This window comes from Lagopus muta, chromosome 8 (assembly GCF_023343835.1).
Source record: "Lagopus muta isolate bLagMut1 chromosome 8, bLagMut1 primary, whole genome shotgun sequence".
Taxonomy (NCBI): Eukaryota; Metazoa; Chordata; class Aves; order Galliformes; family Phasianidae; genus Lagopus; species Lagopus muta.
In genome coordinates, this window is record NC_064440.1 from 25426747 (window position 1) to 25443334 (window position 16588).

Genomic DNA, 16588 nt, shown 5'->3' on the forward strand with positions numbered 1-16588 from the left:
TGTCTCAGCTAATTGTGTGAAGGATTCCAGCCCCTTCGACTGTGAGACCAGGTTTTTGTTCAGCCAGTCGTGGCTACCATGTGAAAATGGGGGCTGTTTAGTGTTCATGCACCAAAATCAAAGGAGGGGCATCTTGGACTGGGTCACAGAGCAACACCCACTTCTTTGAAAAGATGTTACTATGCTCTACTAAACCTGTAAACCTCTTGCTCAAAGCACGTCTTCTCCCTCCTCCTCTTCCCCCTGCTCTCTTTTTTTCCCCTCTAGAGAGACAGACTCCCCCCACGCTCTCTTAGGGTACAAGAGAGAGAGAATGGCTAGAGTGCAGATGGGTGGATTTCACATTCTAGGGTTTTTAATATTTCACTTTTATATTTCTCTTAGAGAATGATCCTGCTGAGAGGCTGAGAATCAGTGCTCATCATTTCCCCCTCACTGACACTTGAATATATTTTCCCAAGAGAAAACATTAAACAAAAAGAGAGAGAAAGACAGAAAGGGGGAGAGAGAGAGAGAGAGAGAGAGGGAGAGTGACTGAGCTAGCTTTTCAAAGCATACTTCTCAACCTGCCCACATCAAAATAAGAGACAACTGGCCCTTTGAAGTCCAGGACACAGACTTCTCTACCAGCCCATGTGGAAATAAAAGAAGCCAGCTTTATAAATCACACAGATTTCTCACCTTGCCCACATCAAAATCAGGGACAGTGACCTTTAAAACCGAGGCTTACGGCCCCCAAACTAATTTCCATAAAAATAGGAAGAGTTCAGATAAACTGTGTCCCCCAGTACCTGTCAGCTTTCCCAGTGTAAAACAGGAGACATTGGTCCTTTGCACTAAGGACTAACTAGATTGGGACTAACTACTTGGGACATTGAAGTCTTCCATCAGCCTAACATGTATCTCAGTGAGGCAGCTTTGCCATGCATGTACTTTTGCCTGTATCTTAGGGCACTGTCTTAAAACAACACTGCTGTCAAGTAGTTTAAGGGATTTAGTAACTCTGTCTTTTTCCTAATATGAATTAACGATCCAAAAATTATTAAGTGATCAGCAGCTCTGACCAAAAGCTCCATATTCTTGTGAGTTAAATCCTACCTGGCTTATAGTTGGGGAGTTTGGAGAGTCCTGGCCAGGTGTCTTCAGTTGGGACCCCTAATACCTGTGCAAAACAAAAAAAGAGACTGAGAAGAGCAATAGCCTCACTATACTGTACCCTGCAGAGCAGGATGACTTGGTCTCAATGCAGAGAGACTGCCTTAAGTGGTACTGGATCTACCTCTGCACATAAATGACATTCACATTTTAGCACTTGATGTTACAACGGAAGGGTTCCTGCTGAGACTTCATGTTGTCACTCCTGGGAACATCACTGGAGGTGTATGCAGCTTCACTGCCAGGTGCCATTCATGCATATGTTCACCAGCCCAGGGGTCACACTGCTCAGCTGCTTTTGCTGCTGGAGGCGTCCTCCTGTGCCAGCACTGCACCGGGAACTGCCCACTGGCATTGGCACCCACTGATACTTTCAGTGGCAACTTAGGCTGCAAACTGTGATAGAAGCTCCACTAAGTGAGGGGTAACACAGGCAGGAAAGACAGCCAGGAACATAGAGGAGGATGGACACCATTTAGGGTGGTATTTGCCTCTAGAAGAAATGCTGATGAATTCACAGTCAGACTGTCCGATGGTTTGACAGGATGAACACATATTTCACAGCATGGAGATTTTCCAGCTGTATGTCTATATGGTGTTTTAAACAACAATCTGGCATGTAGATAAGTGTCTGGATGACATAGAGTCATGCACACAAATGCAAACGGTCTCTAAACCAGTGCCTGATGCCTCTATTATTAGTACATGAAAGGAGCTGACTATTAAAAAACAGTAGGAATCCCCATTCTGAACCTCCAACTATGCCAAATATCTCAAACTAGGCATCGAAAGCCTCTAAGGAGCTTTGAAATCTTGGCCTAACACAGAGCCTCATTCCAGGCTGTATAATAACATAAAACCTACTGTGAAAGGCACTAATTATTTCATGGTTCTTAAAGCTTCCTCATGATTTTTAAATAAGTTTTTGCCTTCTATAGCACAAATCCTATTAATCACGGTATCAGTTCTAATACCGGAGAAATGACGATAGGGCTATAACCCTCCAACTGTAAAACCACAGGAAACGTATCCAGAGATTTCAGCCATATGTGGAAGGGTAGCCTTCATTCACACTGCAATTCACTGAGTCCTGCCCTGATCTTGAACTGTGTTAATTGGCCAAGTCTGGATTTCTTTTTTCCTCAACAACTCTCTCTATTCACTTTCTATGACAGAGAAATTCAGCATTTATTTCAGTGAACTGAACTCAAGTCTAATAGCTAGACTTACTTGTAAGTCTTTTTAACAAATTCTAGGTAGAAGCAGAGAGGAAAACCCAACCTGACAGGTGTGCTTCTGGATGAAGGAATTAAGAAGTAAAAGTTTGATTTCAACAAACTTGAGGCTATAAAGTCTTCTCTCACCACTTCCCAACTTTAAGTCTTCTCCACTTTCTGCTTTGACACCCCATCATTGGAAAACTGCCTGTGCAGAAGAGTTAATCCCTGGGAGATGTGAAAGGGCAGATACCTACGGCAAAACCTAACGGGAACCTCTGGCTTGACCTTTCTGGAGAGCCAGTAGTGGGATCAGCAGCGAGTAGTCGGGATCATACAGAATCCACCAGTGCCAGGAACTATCTCAGTTTTGCCAATAACCACTGAGGGCGTAGCAATGTGGTTTTGTTTCCCCTGCAGAAAAGTCATCTTAAGAGGCTTTTAAATCTCTCTGTTCTTATTCACTGCTACTTTTGTAAAGTATTTTTCACGCTTTTCATTGTACCAAAGCAGTCCCTAGGGCTGCACCATAATCTGGTTGATAGAAAATGTTCCAAGTCAATACAAAAAGGACCTGCAAAAAAAACCTGGGCCTTGCCATTTTCCAAGATAGCTTACTAGCAGTGTTAGACTTCTTTGTGAGATTATAGTATGCTGTATCCTACAATAAGTAAATGAATTAATGAGAAGGAATAGAATTTGCAGTACCTGCACACCTTTTATGCCTACTTCAATTTGATGTCACTTTAATTGGCTTTAAATTTTTGATGAGATGACAAACATCAAAGGAAAGTCATTTGATTTACTCCTGTGTCTGTAAGAAAGTTGCCAAATATAAAATGGGTTACCAAGTCTGCTATGAACTTGGCAAACCTAACCAAATTATTTCTGCTGTTCACAGGACCTATGCTCCAGACTTCACAGTCAAGTACAGAGCTGTAACAACAGATTCCTTTCTTTCCCATTTCAGGATGTATTTTACTCACCGTCCAGATCTTCTCCAGCTGTTCAGGAGCACTAGAAGTTCCTGCAAACGTCGGCTGGCCCTGGATCATTTCAACAAAGACACAGCCTGCACTCCTGCAAGAGACCCAAGGTATTAACTCATTCACATGCTTCATCTGCATTGTGTTTGTGTGGGGTTATCAAGGGAGAGAGAGCAACTGTTGGAATGGAAATGTAAAAATCTTGATCTGCAAATTCTGAAATCCTGACATAAGTAAATACTACATGTTTTGCTTCTCTTGCAAAAAATACAAGTCTGATGTATAGATACCACGCATCCACCTGTTTTTTACCTAGTGCATGTGTATAGGAAGCAAGGCAGGACACGAGGTGTCTGCATACATGTACCTAAGCTTCAGCAAAGGCTGATCTACCTCTATGGTACACTGTTAGGCAGGGTAATTCATTATCAAAAATCTCTACTTCCTATGGGAAAGACCATGCTATACAGCCCTGGGCTTCCAGCACTGTCCTAAGTGCTTGCATCTGGCCCTTGTTCCCAATTGTTTGCAGTAATCAGCAACTTCATCCAAGGCCTACACATTGAAACGTTTGACCTAAAGACCCAGCAAGCAAAATAAGACCAAAGGAGACTAGCGATTCATCACATTCGCATCCTTCCACGTTAAATGTTTTAGAATAACACGGAGCAGTCGAAGCTGCCTGTGAGTTATGGTCCCATCCACTTTTCTCATCAGCCCCGCCACTTAAAAAAAACAACATTCTTCACCAGCAAAACAAGACAGGTGATATCCTTGGAAGAGAAACTCACTAAGTACCATCTTTTTTTTCCCTTTTTTTCTTTTTTTCTTTTTTTCCCCAGCAGCAAACTGTTTCTTTCAGGTCTCTTTCAACCTATCCTATTAAAAACCCACTTCAATAAAGATAGTCAGGGCAGATGCCTGCACAGCTGTAGGTTGTTTTCTGTGAGAAAAAGATACAAAATCTGTGTGATAAGAAAAGTAGAAAAAATAAATGGGGAACTACTAGACAGTTTATGGGCTAGAAGGGTACATTAGATGCAGATAAAACACAGAAGAACTAACCAGTAGAGTGATTTCCCTTCAGAAGCAATTAGCCCTCCTCTAGAAAACTGAAAGCAAGATTTCACAGCATAAAAAATTCAGTGGCAAAGTAATCCTAGTTTTATGTCATCTTCTGCTCTACACTTTTGCTAAAGCAAACCAGCTTAAAAACAAAAACCAAAAACAAACAAACAAACAAAAAAAAAAACAACCAAAAGCAAAACCAAAAATCCCAATACACCAAAGCCTGCAAAAAATGCTTAGTTTTATTAAGGTGGATTAGTCCTGTTGGGAAAAATGATTAGATAGTTGTGGTCAGGATAGATTTATCTATTTGCAGGTGTTTCAGTCTTTTCTTACGTGTTGTAAAATTCTGCTCATTTACTTTTTATCTTTACCCTCCAAACGTTTTCTAGATTTTCTGCCTTTTCATTAAGCCCCAATCCAACTTTTCAAGTTTCATCTTCCTTTTATACCAGATTTGAGTCTTTCAAGCTTAAATGTTGAAACCCCAGGTTTGTCTAACTGACTCTGACAGTATTATTCTCACTCACAGAGCTACAGCTAGTAATCTCCTCTGGTCATCTGTACTGCTCTCTTACCACTTACATCTTGTTTTTGCAATGCTGCAGATGCTTTTCCCACCTGGCTGTAGTTGGTTGAAAGCCTGACATGCAGCTCATCTCTGATACTCATTTTGGTCATCCTCCAGTGATGTCAAGCCTGTTTGCAGATCCATATCTAATGCTGTTTTCACAAACAACTCTGATGCACTTTGGGTCTTGCGAGCTTAGCTCCTTATTCGTCAAATGTGCTTTCACACAATCCAGGCTTGTCATGAAACTTAACCCACACTTTTGCAACACGGATTTTTGTGTTTCACAGTACTACCACATCACTAGATATTATTTTGGAGCCTACTCTGCTGAGACGAGTGCCATAACAACCTTCTGTTTTCACAGCTGATATATGTACTCAGCTGGCTCACCCTATTTTGCAACCACAGGGGCTGCTGCAATCCACTGATGCCATTGCACAAGTCTAACCACATGTGGTCAGTGCAATTTAGGTACTTTTGATTTGTGCCGTGAATAGAATCAACTTTGTATGTTTTTGAAGCAAGAAATCCTGACATTTATCCACAGTTTGGGTTCTGATATCCTAGCTAGAAATGGCCGTTAGACTGGCAACAACAGAAACTTCATATGGATTCATTATAGCCCCCATGTCAGATACCACTAGACATCCTGCAGACATTAGTTCTGATGTGCTGTGAGGTTTTCTGAACTGAATCTAGACATACACAACACTAAGGAAAAGGGCTAGTAACACTGAAAGTATTCTGTGACTGTGATCTTCATGACTTAAATTGCTCTGATGAAAGATTTGAGGCAACATTGAAGGCAGACCAGATACGTTATTGCTGAGAAGGCATACAATCCAGGCAGAGCAATACATGGAAGTAAGAACTCTTTTTTTTTCCGTCTCTTTTTTTTTCCCTAGATTTTTCTAGATCCTATCTAGCTCTTTCTAATAATTTCTTAAGAGCAAATTGTTCAACTTTCAAATCTAATGAAACAGTCTTTTTGCTACTGGGCAAACTGTCAGTTTGAGGAGAGGAACAACGTCTGAGTTCTTACAAATTTGCCTTCTGATAGAACTCTTCTTTGTATTCCTGGTTTATTCCAACAATATCTGGATCTCTTTCTACTCCAGTGTCTCTTATAAAGACAGAGCTATCAGGGCAACCACAACAGCTGGGAAGGAAGAACTGTTTCCTGTAGTGTGACTCAGCTGATGGGCTTCCTTTAATGCTTACTTGATACCGCATTGATTCACCAGTGACAATTGTAACTGTTCCTACCTCCGTGTGCTTCCAGGCTGATATATGCTTTTCCTTACAGAAAATCCAGAAGTAGCTGGAAGTAGTAATGCAGTGACATATGGGCACCCACCTCTTTTCCCAGGTAGATTTTTCTATGGGCTAAGGTAGGACTTTGGGAAAAAAGACCTCTTCGGTGCTAGTCATCTGATTAAACTCTCCAGAAGCCCCAGTCTTCCAATATATGAGAGCTATAGGCACTGCCCTTCCAGCATTATGGAGATCCTTCTGTTAATGCGAATGGTCAGAAAACAACCTTTTGTTTTAAGTATTTCTCAAGAGTTAGGCCTAAGTCAGAACTGGTCTGTTTTTCTCCCTCTTCCCCTTAGTGTTCTGGTGTTCATTCCTGAGGTGCCCTTGCCTCTGAAAGCCCACACACTTCTCAAAACATGTCAGTTCCACAGAGCAGTCTAGGGAAGCACTGGGGCAGAGCAAGAAGTGCATCATAAACTGCAGAGGATTTAGATGGGGTCCAACAGAAAGTTCTGCCAGGAGGAGGAAATGCAGAGCAGCCCTTCACTGACTGCTCTGTGGCTGTTCAGTAGTCACAGCTACCTTCTTATACTTGCTGTATCCCTCTGAGACTGGTGTATTTTCATTAATGGGATCCTAGTAGTGAGAGGGGAAGACAGAAGTGCTGTGCTAGGGCTGGTCTCCCTTGCAGTGGTGTTAGACAGAAGTACCCTGCTGAGATCAGTAGTGTTACATCAGTGCAAATAAGACCAAGGACTTTGTGGTACCTCCTGGATCAGATTGTTTTCTCTTTTGTCTCCTATCTTAAGCAGACATTGTATCATCCTGCATGAGAAAACAACAGGCAATTTTACCATCTGCAGGCCCTCATGATGTCTTTCAGGAAGGAGCCTGGGCATGATGTTTCAGCATGCACCAGACATGTATGTGAAGCAATACACTGACAGCTAAAGTAGCAGGAGAGTTATAACTGGTTGCACATAGTGAACATAAACAGGGTTGGTTCAGACAGCGCTATCACATCAGCCTGCAGTCCCTGGGACAGATTGGATACTTCAGTTAATTCTCAGTTTCCATTACTGCATCACACAACAGAGAAACACCTTCATCGGGATTAAGATCTAAGGATTCTCTGTGGCATCCTGCAGTTTCCTCTCCACAGATTTTCTGTCACTGGGGAATTGCAATTTGGCATTTAGCCACAAGTATATCTTTCTCCTTGTACCTTGCCAGGCAGTGCTGCACTTTGGAGCCCCTGGCCTAAGTCTCCCAGTTTGACAAAATAGGGCAACATGATCCAGATTTGGGACAAGTCTGTAGTGGCCTGGCAGATCTATGTCAAATGACTGCATAGGAATTCTTATTCTAGGTGAATCTATGTGGGGAGATTCCTGCAACTACCGTAGAAGAAATTACATGGAAAATGTGTCTGAAAAGAAGACATGACTCATGGGTACTCATGACGTTGAAAACTGAATTTTGAAAACTAGTACTGAACATGCATAAAGCCTTCAGTGTTTAAAAAAAGTCTCCCTCATATGCGGCGTAATCTTGCTGAAACATTGTCAGTCTCCCTGAAATCCCTTAATTGAATTTTCTAAAGTCTTGAAGTGATAGTGAGGGAGAAAGAGAATAAAAAGATACAGAGAGATTAAAGCAGCTTTTCTAGTTAGTCCAAGAGCTAGTGAGACTCCTTCTGTATCTCTTTCTTCATCTATTCAAGGCCTCATTCACTTCCCGTGTGCCTCCCACTGACAGTATTGCTGCTTAAGCACACTATGCATGAATTGCCATAATGTTTTATTTTGTTGTAATTGGTTTCTTTAAACCAAGGCTTTAACACCCACTGTCTCATGCCATTAGCAAGGGCATTCTGACCTGCCTTCATGTAAATTGCAGTATCCAAAAGAAATAGTTTTTTTTTTTCTTTCTTCCCAATAGACAAGTAACATCTGTGTGAATTCACATTATTTCCTAATAGACAAAAATTGAACTTAAATGCAGTGTACATCAAGATAATAAATGACCCTTGTTAGAGGAAGTTACTGAATAGAGCTCACTGAAGAACTCTCTATTCTCTCAGCGTGACATCTTTCTTTAGGGCCAACACTTGGAATGTTGTTATTATAAGGAGGCGTTATAACAAAGGTGCCTATAGTGTGAATGTTGTTCAGCACTCAGTTCAGGGACTGAGTACTCTGCTGTTAGAGCTGGACAGAGTGCTGGATGGGATCTTTGTATTCCAGCCCTCTGTTGCCATTCACTGCTCTAGAGCAGAGTTATGTAGTGGGGATGCTGGATTTGCACAGGCAGAAATGCCAGGCTTCATGCATGCAATCAGGACTTTGGACAGGCCCCAGCTTTCAGGAAAAAAATACAGGTTTCTACCAGCATCTTCCTAATGCAACCCCTCCAGTCTGTTAGGCAGGCATCACAGCAGATGTTCCTGAGAGACTGTCTGGAGAACAGAGGTGGCAAGGAGTGGGAGGGAGAAGTCAGGACATTTGGACTGGCTTAGCAGCTGGAAGCCATTAGAATTTAGCAAGGTTTTCTTCCTCAGAGAAATCTTTAAGCAATTAAATTATCATCAGCCCTAGGGAAGTTAACAAACAAATCTCCTGTTTCCCTGAACTGCCCTCCAGGCTTAGTTCATCAGAGTCTCCAAAAAGCCACAGATCTCTGACAGGAGATACTGGCTGGAGCTTTGCAAACTTACAAACCCTCTTCTTATGCATACTTCAGCCTTCTGTGCTCCCACCCTTTCACAGCCTTCAACTCTGCCCAGCAGTAAAGTGTCAGTGTGACATGCACAGGCAGAGGATCTGCTGATCTGAAGAAAGGGCAGAGCTGCAGTACTATCTACAAAGGTAAAATTGGCCTGAATAAAGATGCTCTGCTGCTCCTTCATGAGTTCTACATTGTCCATGAGTAATTCAGAACTGCGTTGCTGGGAGCAGGTTCATGGTGATGCAGGAGAGAGCCAGAAAGTGGATGCATACTCAGACCCATCCAGGCCAGCTCAAAAGGTCCAGTGAGAACCCTGTGAAACACTCATTCTCTCCTGCATTTTACCTGCTCTCAGGAGCTTCTCTCCCTTCAGTTTTGCTATTGCATAGCTTCCTTCCTGTGATTCCCAGGCATTTTGTGATTCTGTGATAGGGCTCATAAGAAGCCTTAACAGAAGACAGTTCTTCTCTTATATGAAGTGTAGAGTGCATTTAAGATGTTCTTTAAGATGAATGACAAAGTATTTCAGAAGTAATGAACATCTTAGACACTTTTATACCTCCAGACCTATTCAGAAGTCCTTTACTGCCATCTTTTGTTACAAAGCCCAGAGTCATCATTTGTGTATTCATGCTTGCATTCATTGTTTCTTCACAAAGCCATAGCTGTAGAGAGCTACCACTGACTTAGCCAACCACATATCTACAAAACTGTAAGTGCTTTAAGGAAACACAAGACCTGAAAGTGCTTTATAGATGTCATCAAATGAGATTTACATACTTTATAAATATTGCCAGGTCAGATTTATACAACTCCATAGCTGATACATACTGACACCATTCCCCAAAATGTCTACGAACCCTGCAGTACAAAACTCCTCCATGCTCACATGCTTTCTACTCACAGGTGTTAATTCCTCTGCTTACAACTGTAACTACCGTAACTTGGTTGAGTTCATTTAATTCAGATAAAGATGGTTTTTCCCAAAAGACCCCAGATGATTTGACATAGGCCAGTACCAGATATCTAGATCAGAAGAATAATCTGTAGCTCCAAGCAAAACATCAGGAGGACGGTACCAGAGTGTCACCACTTCAGAGGAGTATGTCTGACTGGGGATGGACTTGGCACGAGCGAGGCCTGCTAGAATAAAAAATACTGAGTGCTGTGGCAGAACAGTCTTTCTGTGGGTACAATACATAAATGATAACAATAATTGGAAACAGAACATTATTTCCTCTCAGTTCAATAAACACAAGGAGTGCCAGTGCAAATTCCAATCAATTGACAAAAAATTGTGTCTGGAAGATACCTCTAGGGCAGATCAGATCATGCAATATGCTAAGATGTGTTGGGCTTTACCATTTTTGACTGAAGCAGCCATCACAAACTGATGCCAAGAAAGCCCGTCTGTTCAGTACGTTGTTGTGGACTTTACACGTCACTTGATTTTCTGAAGATAGAGGGGTTGATTCTCAGTTCTCTTGAACTGACTTTATGTGGCAGTAATTGCTCTGACTTAAGTGAGGTTACTCCCTGCAACTAGTAGTGCAAAGACAAGAAAGACAAGACTGACCACAGAAATACTTTTCTGAAGTTCAGTAAGAGGTTATGCTTCTGTGCCTTTACTGGCTGTGGATGCAGATCTATATGCATGCTAAAGCTTCAGTCTGAGCAGATATATTAGCAGCATACAAATTGTGACTCACCGAAGTCAGCTAATTTGAGCTCACCAAGACAGCTGATGAGCAAGTTCTGGGGTTTCAGATCACGGTGAAGAATATGTTGCTGGTGGATGTATGCCAGGCCTCGCAAAAGCTGGAACATGAAGAGCTTGAAAAAGCCAACAACAACAGAAAAAGAAATGATTTGGTGTGAATTTGCATTCATACATGAGCTCTGAACTTTGTAAGTCCTGGAACAAAGCAGAGGCAAAGCAACTGAGAAATGAGTAAAAATCTCAAAAATGAATAGAGTTGTCTGAGAAGTAGAAAACTATGGTGGGATATGATTGCTTTCAGGTGGAATATTTCTCCACTAAGGCAATAAAATGCAGTCCCTAATTTTGGAAATTCAGCTTCTCTCTAGAAGTGGAGTGTTGACTGCAGGAGCTACGTGCCAAAACACAGTCTGAGCTTTCGGAACAGCAGATATTCTGACCTCAGTGTTGATAACGAAGACATGAAGCTAAGCATGATGAAGGCTTAAGGAGCTGAAGATTTTCCCTGTTGAGCCAGTTATACCAGCAGAGGGAGATGTGGGGCTGCTTCTCACACCTACACTGCCTCTCCTCGGCCCAAGCTTGACCAGTGAACTGACTCGTTTGGCAATGTGAGCTGTTATCTTCAAGCTGGGAAAATCAAGAAAAGAGAAAGGCAAATAAGAAAGCAAACTAGAAAGAAATATCTAACTCCTACCGCTATGGCACTATAAATAAGCCTTAAGCAAAATAAGTTGGATAGAAACAAGGTATGAAATTGGATAGTGGCTAGAAAACAAATCACAGTAGAAGTATATAAATAGTTATCAGAGAAAAGATATTTTTCACAAAAAGCTTAACCTGAAGAGGAAGATAAACAGTGACACCCATAGGTAACTTTTTGTACCAGAAAAGTGTCCCTATGATATTCTGCACACTTGCATAACACTCAATAGGAATCACTCAGAGGAAAAAAACATTTGCCAGCAAAAATGAAATGAACTAGATTAACCCCCTGGAGGACCAGTAAATCATTTTTGTGATTTGATTTCTGCTGACAGTGAGGGCTTGAGGCAGGAAAGAAGAGCAGCTGGCTAGTTTTACTCACACAAATGCCAGGGAGTGCATGTTGCAGCCGTGTACTCCATGTGCTTTACAAGCCTGCCTGGTAGTAGAGCCCTGGAAATCTGTGCCCAAACTACAGCACCGCATCTTGGACATATCAGAGCTTTAAGGATGTTAAAACTCAGGGCCCCAAGAAACTACATTAGAATTGGTGTTGCTTAACAACTATCCGAAATAAGATGTGAACAAGGTGGCAGCATTTGAAGATGACAGAAGTATTTAGATTAGCCAAGATAAGAAGTGACAGTGAGAAACTTCAGAGAGATCTGACAAAGTCAGATGAATAGGCGGTTTGATAAGGTACAAAGTTACTGTTGACAGCTGTAAGATAAATTAACTGACGCTACTCAGGAAAACGACCCAGGCATTCACCGAGGACATCTGCACTGAAACTGTAAGTCAGTGTGCAGCAAAAAGCCTGAAAGTTAATTAAATGTGAAGATGTGTACAAAGAAGAATCAGAGACTATTATAACATCAGTCTACAAAGTAATGGTACATCTTCAGCCCTGCTCAGTTCTAGTCAACCTATCCCAAAAAGCTGTGGCAGAAACAAAAGAGGTTTAAATGACTGAATATGAAGACATTATCAAATAAAGAAAGAGTGACATTTGAGAGCTTTTAACGAGAGGGATTAATAAAGTATTCTAATTATAAGAAGATACAAATCTGTGTAAAGACAGATTTGCTTGCCACAAGATTTCATTGTCCACAAAAGCTGAACTGGGCTTATGAAGTGGAAAGAACTAACTGCAGAAAGACTTTGGAGACCAAGAGGTAGTCTGTTACATCTTTTATCAGTCAGTTTTTCTCCAAAGTGCTTGTCATATATGGAACAAATAGATACTAGTAAGAGCTTAAAGATGTTCGAAGCACTGCAGCAATTTACTGTCACCATATACAGAGAAAAATAACATTTTCGTTCATACTTTAAGGGATGTGAGTCTTTTAAGGAACTCACCATAACATTGCAAGGATGAAGTCCTCCAGGATGCTGGGCCATGTACTGTGCCAGATCTGTGTGCTAAATAACAGCAGATAACTTGAGGCAAAACAGTGAGAGTAAAGTGCTTTTACCAACTGTGTCTCTTCTGTATGTAGAAAAAATGAAGATATCGCTTTGACCTTGGAGAACATTTAATTTGATGCAGCACATAAGGATGTGCCTAAGTGCTTGGTCACATCGGGGAGCTGGCTGACCTGTTATCTCTCCCTAGCAGTTAATGGCCTGAAGTTGATAGTTAACAGAATTCATACTTGTGCCAGAATTAATCATAAAACTGCAGAATGAATAAAACATTCTCATAATTTTGTTGATAGCTGTTAGCAAAAGCAACAAAAGTAGTAAAGCTCATGCAGAGAACTCATTTAATTGGCATCCTGCCCTACCCATGATAGTATCCTGCAGCTTGGTCTTGGTGAGCCACATGAGGTCAGGGACAAATTTGATACCAGGATGTGAGCTGGCATCGTTATTCCCTGTCCTTGTGGTGCTCAAGAACAGTACTGTTATTGTATTGTCATGGCAGAAATGGACATAAATAGTTTCTGCCACCTTCGTGTAGACGAGATGTGGAATCATTTTGCGTACAGCTGCTGCATACACTGAAAAAACAAAAGCAAAATTGTGTGTGGTAATCAGGAGATCAATAAGGGAAATCAGTCATTGCACTAAAGGAATGCAATTTGTTTCTTTGCCAGTGTCTCATAATGCAGCAAATTCATTATGCAGCCACTGGTCTTCCCAGTACTTCCCAGTACTAGCTTCACAGGAAGCCAGAAAAAGGAATAACTCACCATGTACTCAAGGACAAATGTTAGGGTCTCCTTGGTCTGGATAATATCATGGAGCAGCACAATGTTGGCATGTTTCAAATGCTTGAGAAGAGAAGCTGGAGAAACATAAAAGTAAGATCAGCTTCAGTATGCTTCTGCAAGTTCAAGGAGACTGTACGTGCAACAGAAAATAAAATTTGGGGGGAACTATTCCAATCTCAGCATTTCTGTACAGCAGCATATACTGAATGTGGAAGAGGATGGAACAGCTCCTTAGAGAAGCAGGAATTAGTGCTCTGGGCTAGGCAGGAGCCCATCTTCTCTCAGAGGCACATTGCAGTCCTCAGCTGTCAGCTTCTGAGCCAATGAGAAATCATTCTTCCAGGAAAACGCTGAGAGAAGCAGGGGCTGGGAGCTCCCAGTGCCACAGTGTGGCAGACTTGGGTCACCACTGAGCTTCACGTTCAGTCTGCCATCCACCTCCCCGCATATGCCCCCAGAAAGGCCCTTACTGGACTTATGGGGATACATAGGTTTCCATCAGCTTCCAGCTTTTGGTGTAAAAGCTGACAGAAGAAATCAGTCTATGCTAAGCTGAATTTAGCTAGGTGCTTTTAGCATATTGGTAACTTTTTCCAGCTTTAGACTCAAAGAACAGAGATGAAGTCATTGAGTGCACAGTGATTTATGCAGCTCTGGCATGTTTTGTCTATTGGCCTGTCAGCCTCAGAGCTGCTCCAGCAGTTTGCTTCAAACAATGCAAACAAACAATATTTGAAGGTTTTTAGATTGGCAATGCAAACTTTGCATCTTACAACCTAACAATTTAGGCTGGTTCTAGAAGCCTTATAGGCCTAAGTGCATGTCAGTAGTGAGACTGCTGAGCAGTAGAGATACTTGGTAAGTGCTGGAAGCAGCAGAGAATGTCAATTAGCTCTTGCACGGAGCTTGGTGCTGCTGGAGCTGAACTGCCACTGGTACTGCCACGAGTGCACTGTGGTATGAACCTTAAATATGCTTCACACTGTACCTAATAGCCTGTGAACTCAGTAATTATACTCTGGCTATATCCCAGCCAGACTCTATCTGCTATCAGAAGAGACTGCCAACCTGGCTATGTGATACCCTGAAAATCCCACATGGCCAAACTAATCTGTTGCTCCAGAGGAGCAGTTCAGAGGGTCTGCAGTGAAATGAAGAATTCGGCCCCTGTGCCTGAATCAGGCCCCTGGGAACTGCTCCTTGTTGGTTGCTTCTACAGCCTCCTGCTGCGGTGTCTAGGTGCTACAGCTAGAACTGAGCTTAAAATGCATTTCAGCTCTGTGGTGCTTCCTGGGGTGAACTGGCTCTTTGTCAGTGGTGTACCATTCCTCCAGGGTAGATGAGAATGTGCCACATGAATAAATCTTGTGCTTTGTTTGCACTACTGACTTACATTGTAAATTTGAAGTGTCAGATGCTGCAAAGCTGAGCAGTACACAAAAGATCTATTTAAAGTAGACTCTTTGTGAAATCACCCTGGTTTTCTCCCATACTGAATGAAGTTAAGACTCTCAACCTGTCCTAAAGTAGAGCATGTTAAAGGGGTGCTGATCATTAGAACATCATTAGTTCTACATAGATAAAGCTTTTAAGACTTATTTCTTTAGTGGACAAGTGTAAAACCAGAGCAGAAAACACCACAGCAAGTGGGTGTATGCAAACTGTATAGCACAAACCATTCTGTAAAGAGCTATACTTTGGTATCTCTCTGCTTTCACTCAGAAACAAGCTAAAGAGTTTGTTAACTTTCTTATCTTAATTACACTGGTATAAGCCTGGAGCGAGTCCACTGACATCTCCGGTTTTTTCTGAGCTTCAAAGGGAGTTGTATGATGTGAGAGTCCCTCTGTGCTTGGGCTGCTGTGAATGCTGGCACATCCGGCCTCTGACACTCCATCTCATGAGCAACAAAGTCCGCCCTAGTTTTGAACTATGTAAGAAGTAGAAAACAAAATACGTGTGGCCTCTTACATGTGTAGCTCTCACTGACACGAGACAACAGTCTGGTGCAAAGGTTACATACTTCTGTGAAAGGAAGAAACTGGATTATGGTCCTCTTGGGATAGTTGCACAGATGAAAATAGCAGCTTAATCAAGCAGGCAGTTTGTGAACTTGTGTCTGTAGGGATGCATAAATGCATTCAACCAAAATCAAGCACTTAAACAAAAGCATTTCTTTCTCAAGGAACTTGAGAAAGCAGCAGATACTTTGCCCCGTGCTCTGTGAAGGTGACCGATAGAATTTCTCGCCATGCTGAAAAGGTGAATGTTGTTAAGCACTGGATTTACTCAAAGTATTTCTCTTCAAGCTGGGATGTGTGATTCTCCACATATCAGCTGTGTTTGTGCTAACACCATGCAGACTTCCAGTTCACAACTGCCCAATGTAAAAACTGCTATGCTCTGCTAGTTCCTAGCAGACCTAGCTTGTGGAGGTGGTTGTGTGGCTTTGCATTTGTCAAAACAATAGCATTATAGCTGTGTCTGGATTTAACCTAGCTCACTCCAGGCTTCATAGAGGCCTCTAGATTAGGGCAACCTTGGCTGAATGTTGAGTGAAAGGAGCACAGGTCAGACTTCTTACAGGCAAGCCCAGAGCCTGTGCATCTGTGCACTAAAAACAATTTGCATGTGTATATTTAGATGTTTAAAGCTGAGCATAAGGAATCTGAGCCTGTTTCAGTATTGAACACTGAGACATCAAAAAGACATTTTTTGAAATGGTTAACTCTGAGCTGTGGCCTGTGGATACCTTGTGGATGTGCAATGAGCATTTCTGTCAGCATGCAACTCTGACAGGAGGAGTGAGCTGAGAGACAGAGCAAACACAGGAGAAGCTGCCTGCTGCCCATGTGGCTAACGGTACAAAGGCTGTTCTTCTCTTTTAAAGCATGAAATTTGGGAATGAAGGTCAAGCAGTGCACACAACTGACTGACTTCCTCTGTCCCACCAGGAATTCCCT

The 16588-nt window shown here is 42.0% G+C and overlaps 1 protein-coding gene across 1 annotated transcript in view; it reads right to left on the bottom strand.

Moving 5' to 3' along the window:
* Window positions 1-16588, bottom strand: part of CDK15 (cyclin dependent kinase 15) — a 34003-nt gene that overhangs the window by 14181 nt on the left and 3234 nt on the right. Inside the window, exons 5-10 of the mRNA XM_048953255.1 lie at window positions 13605-13699; window positions 12769-12831; window positions 10694-10817; window positions 10004-10124; window positions 3359-3452; window positions 1099-1162 (exon numbers count right to left, since the gene is read on the bottom strand). Coding sequence (XP_048809212.1) covers window positions 1099-1162; window positions 3359-3452; window positions 10004-10124; window positions 10694-10817; window positions 12769-12831; window positions 13605-13699 — 561 coding nt within the window. The remainder of the gene's footprint in view (window positions 1-1098; window positions 1163-3358; window positions 3453-10003; window positions 10125-10693; window positions 10818-12768; window positions 12832-13604; window positions 13700-16588) is intronic.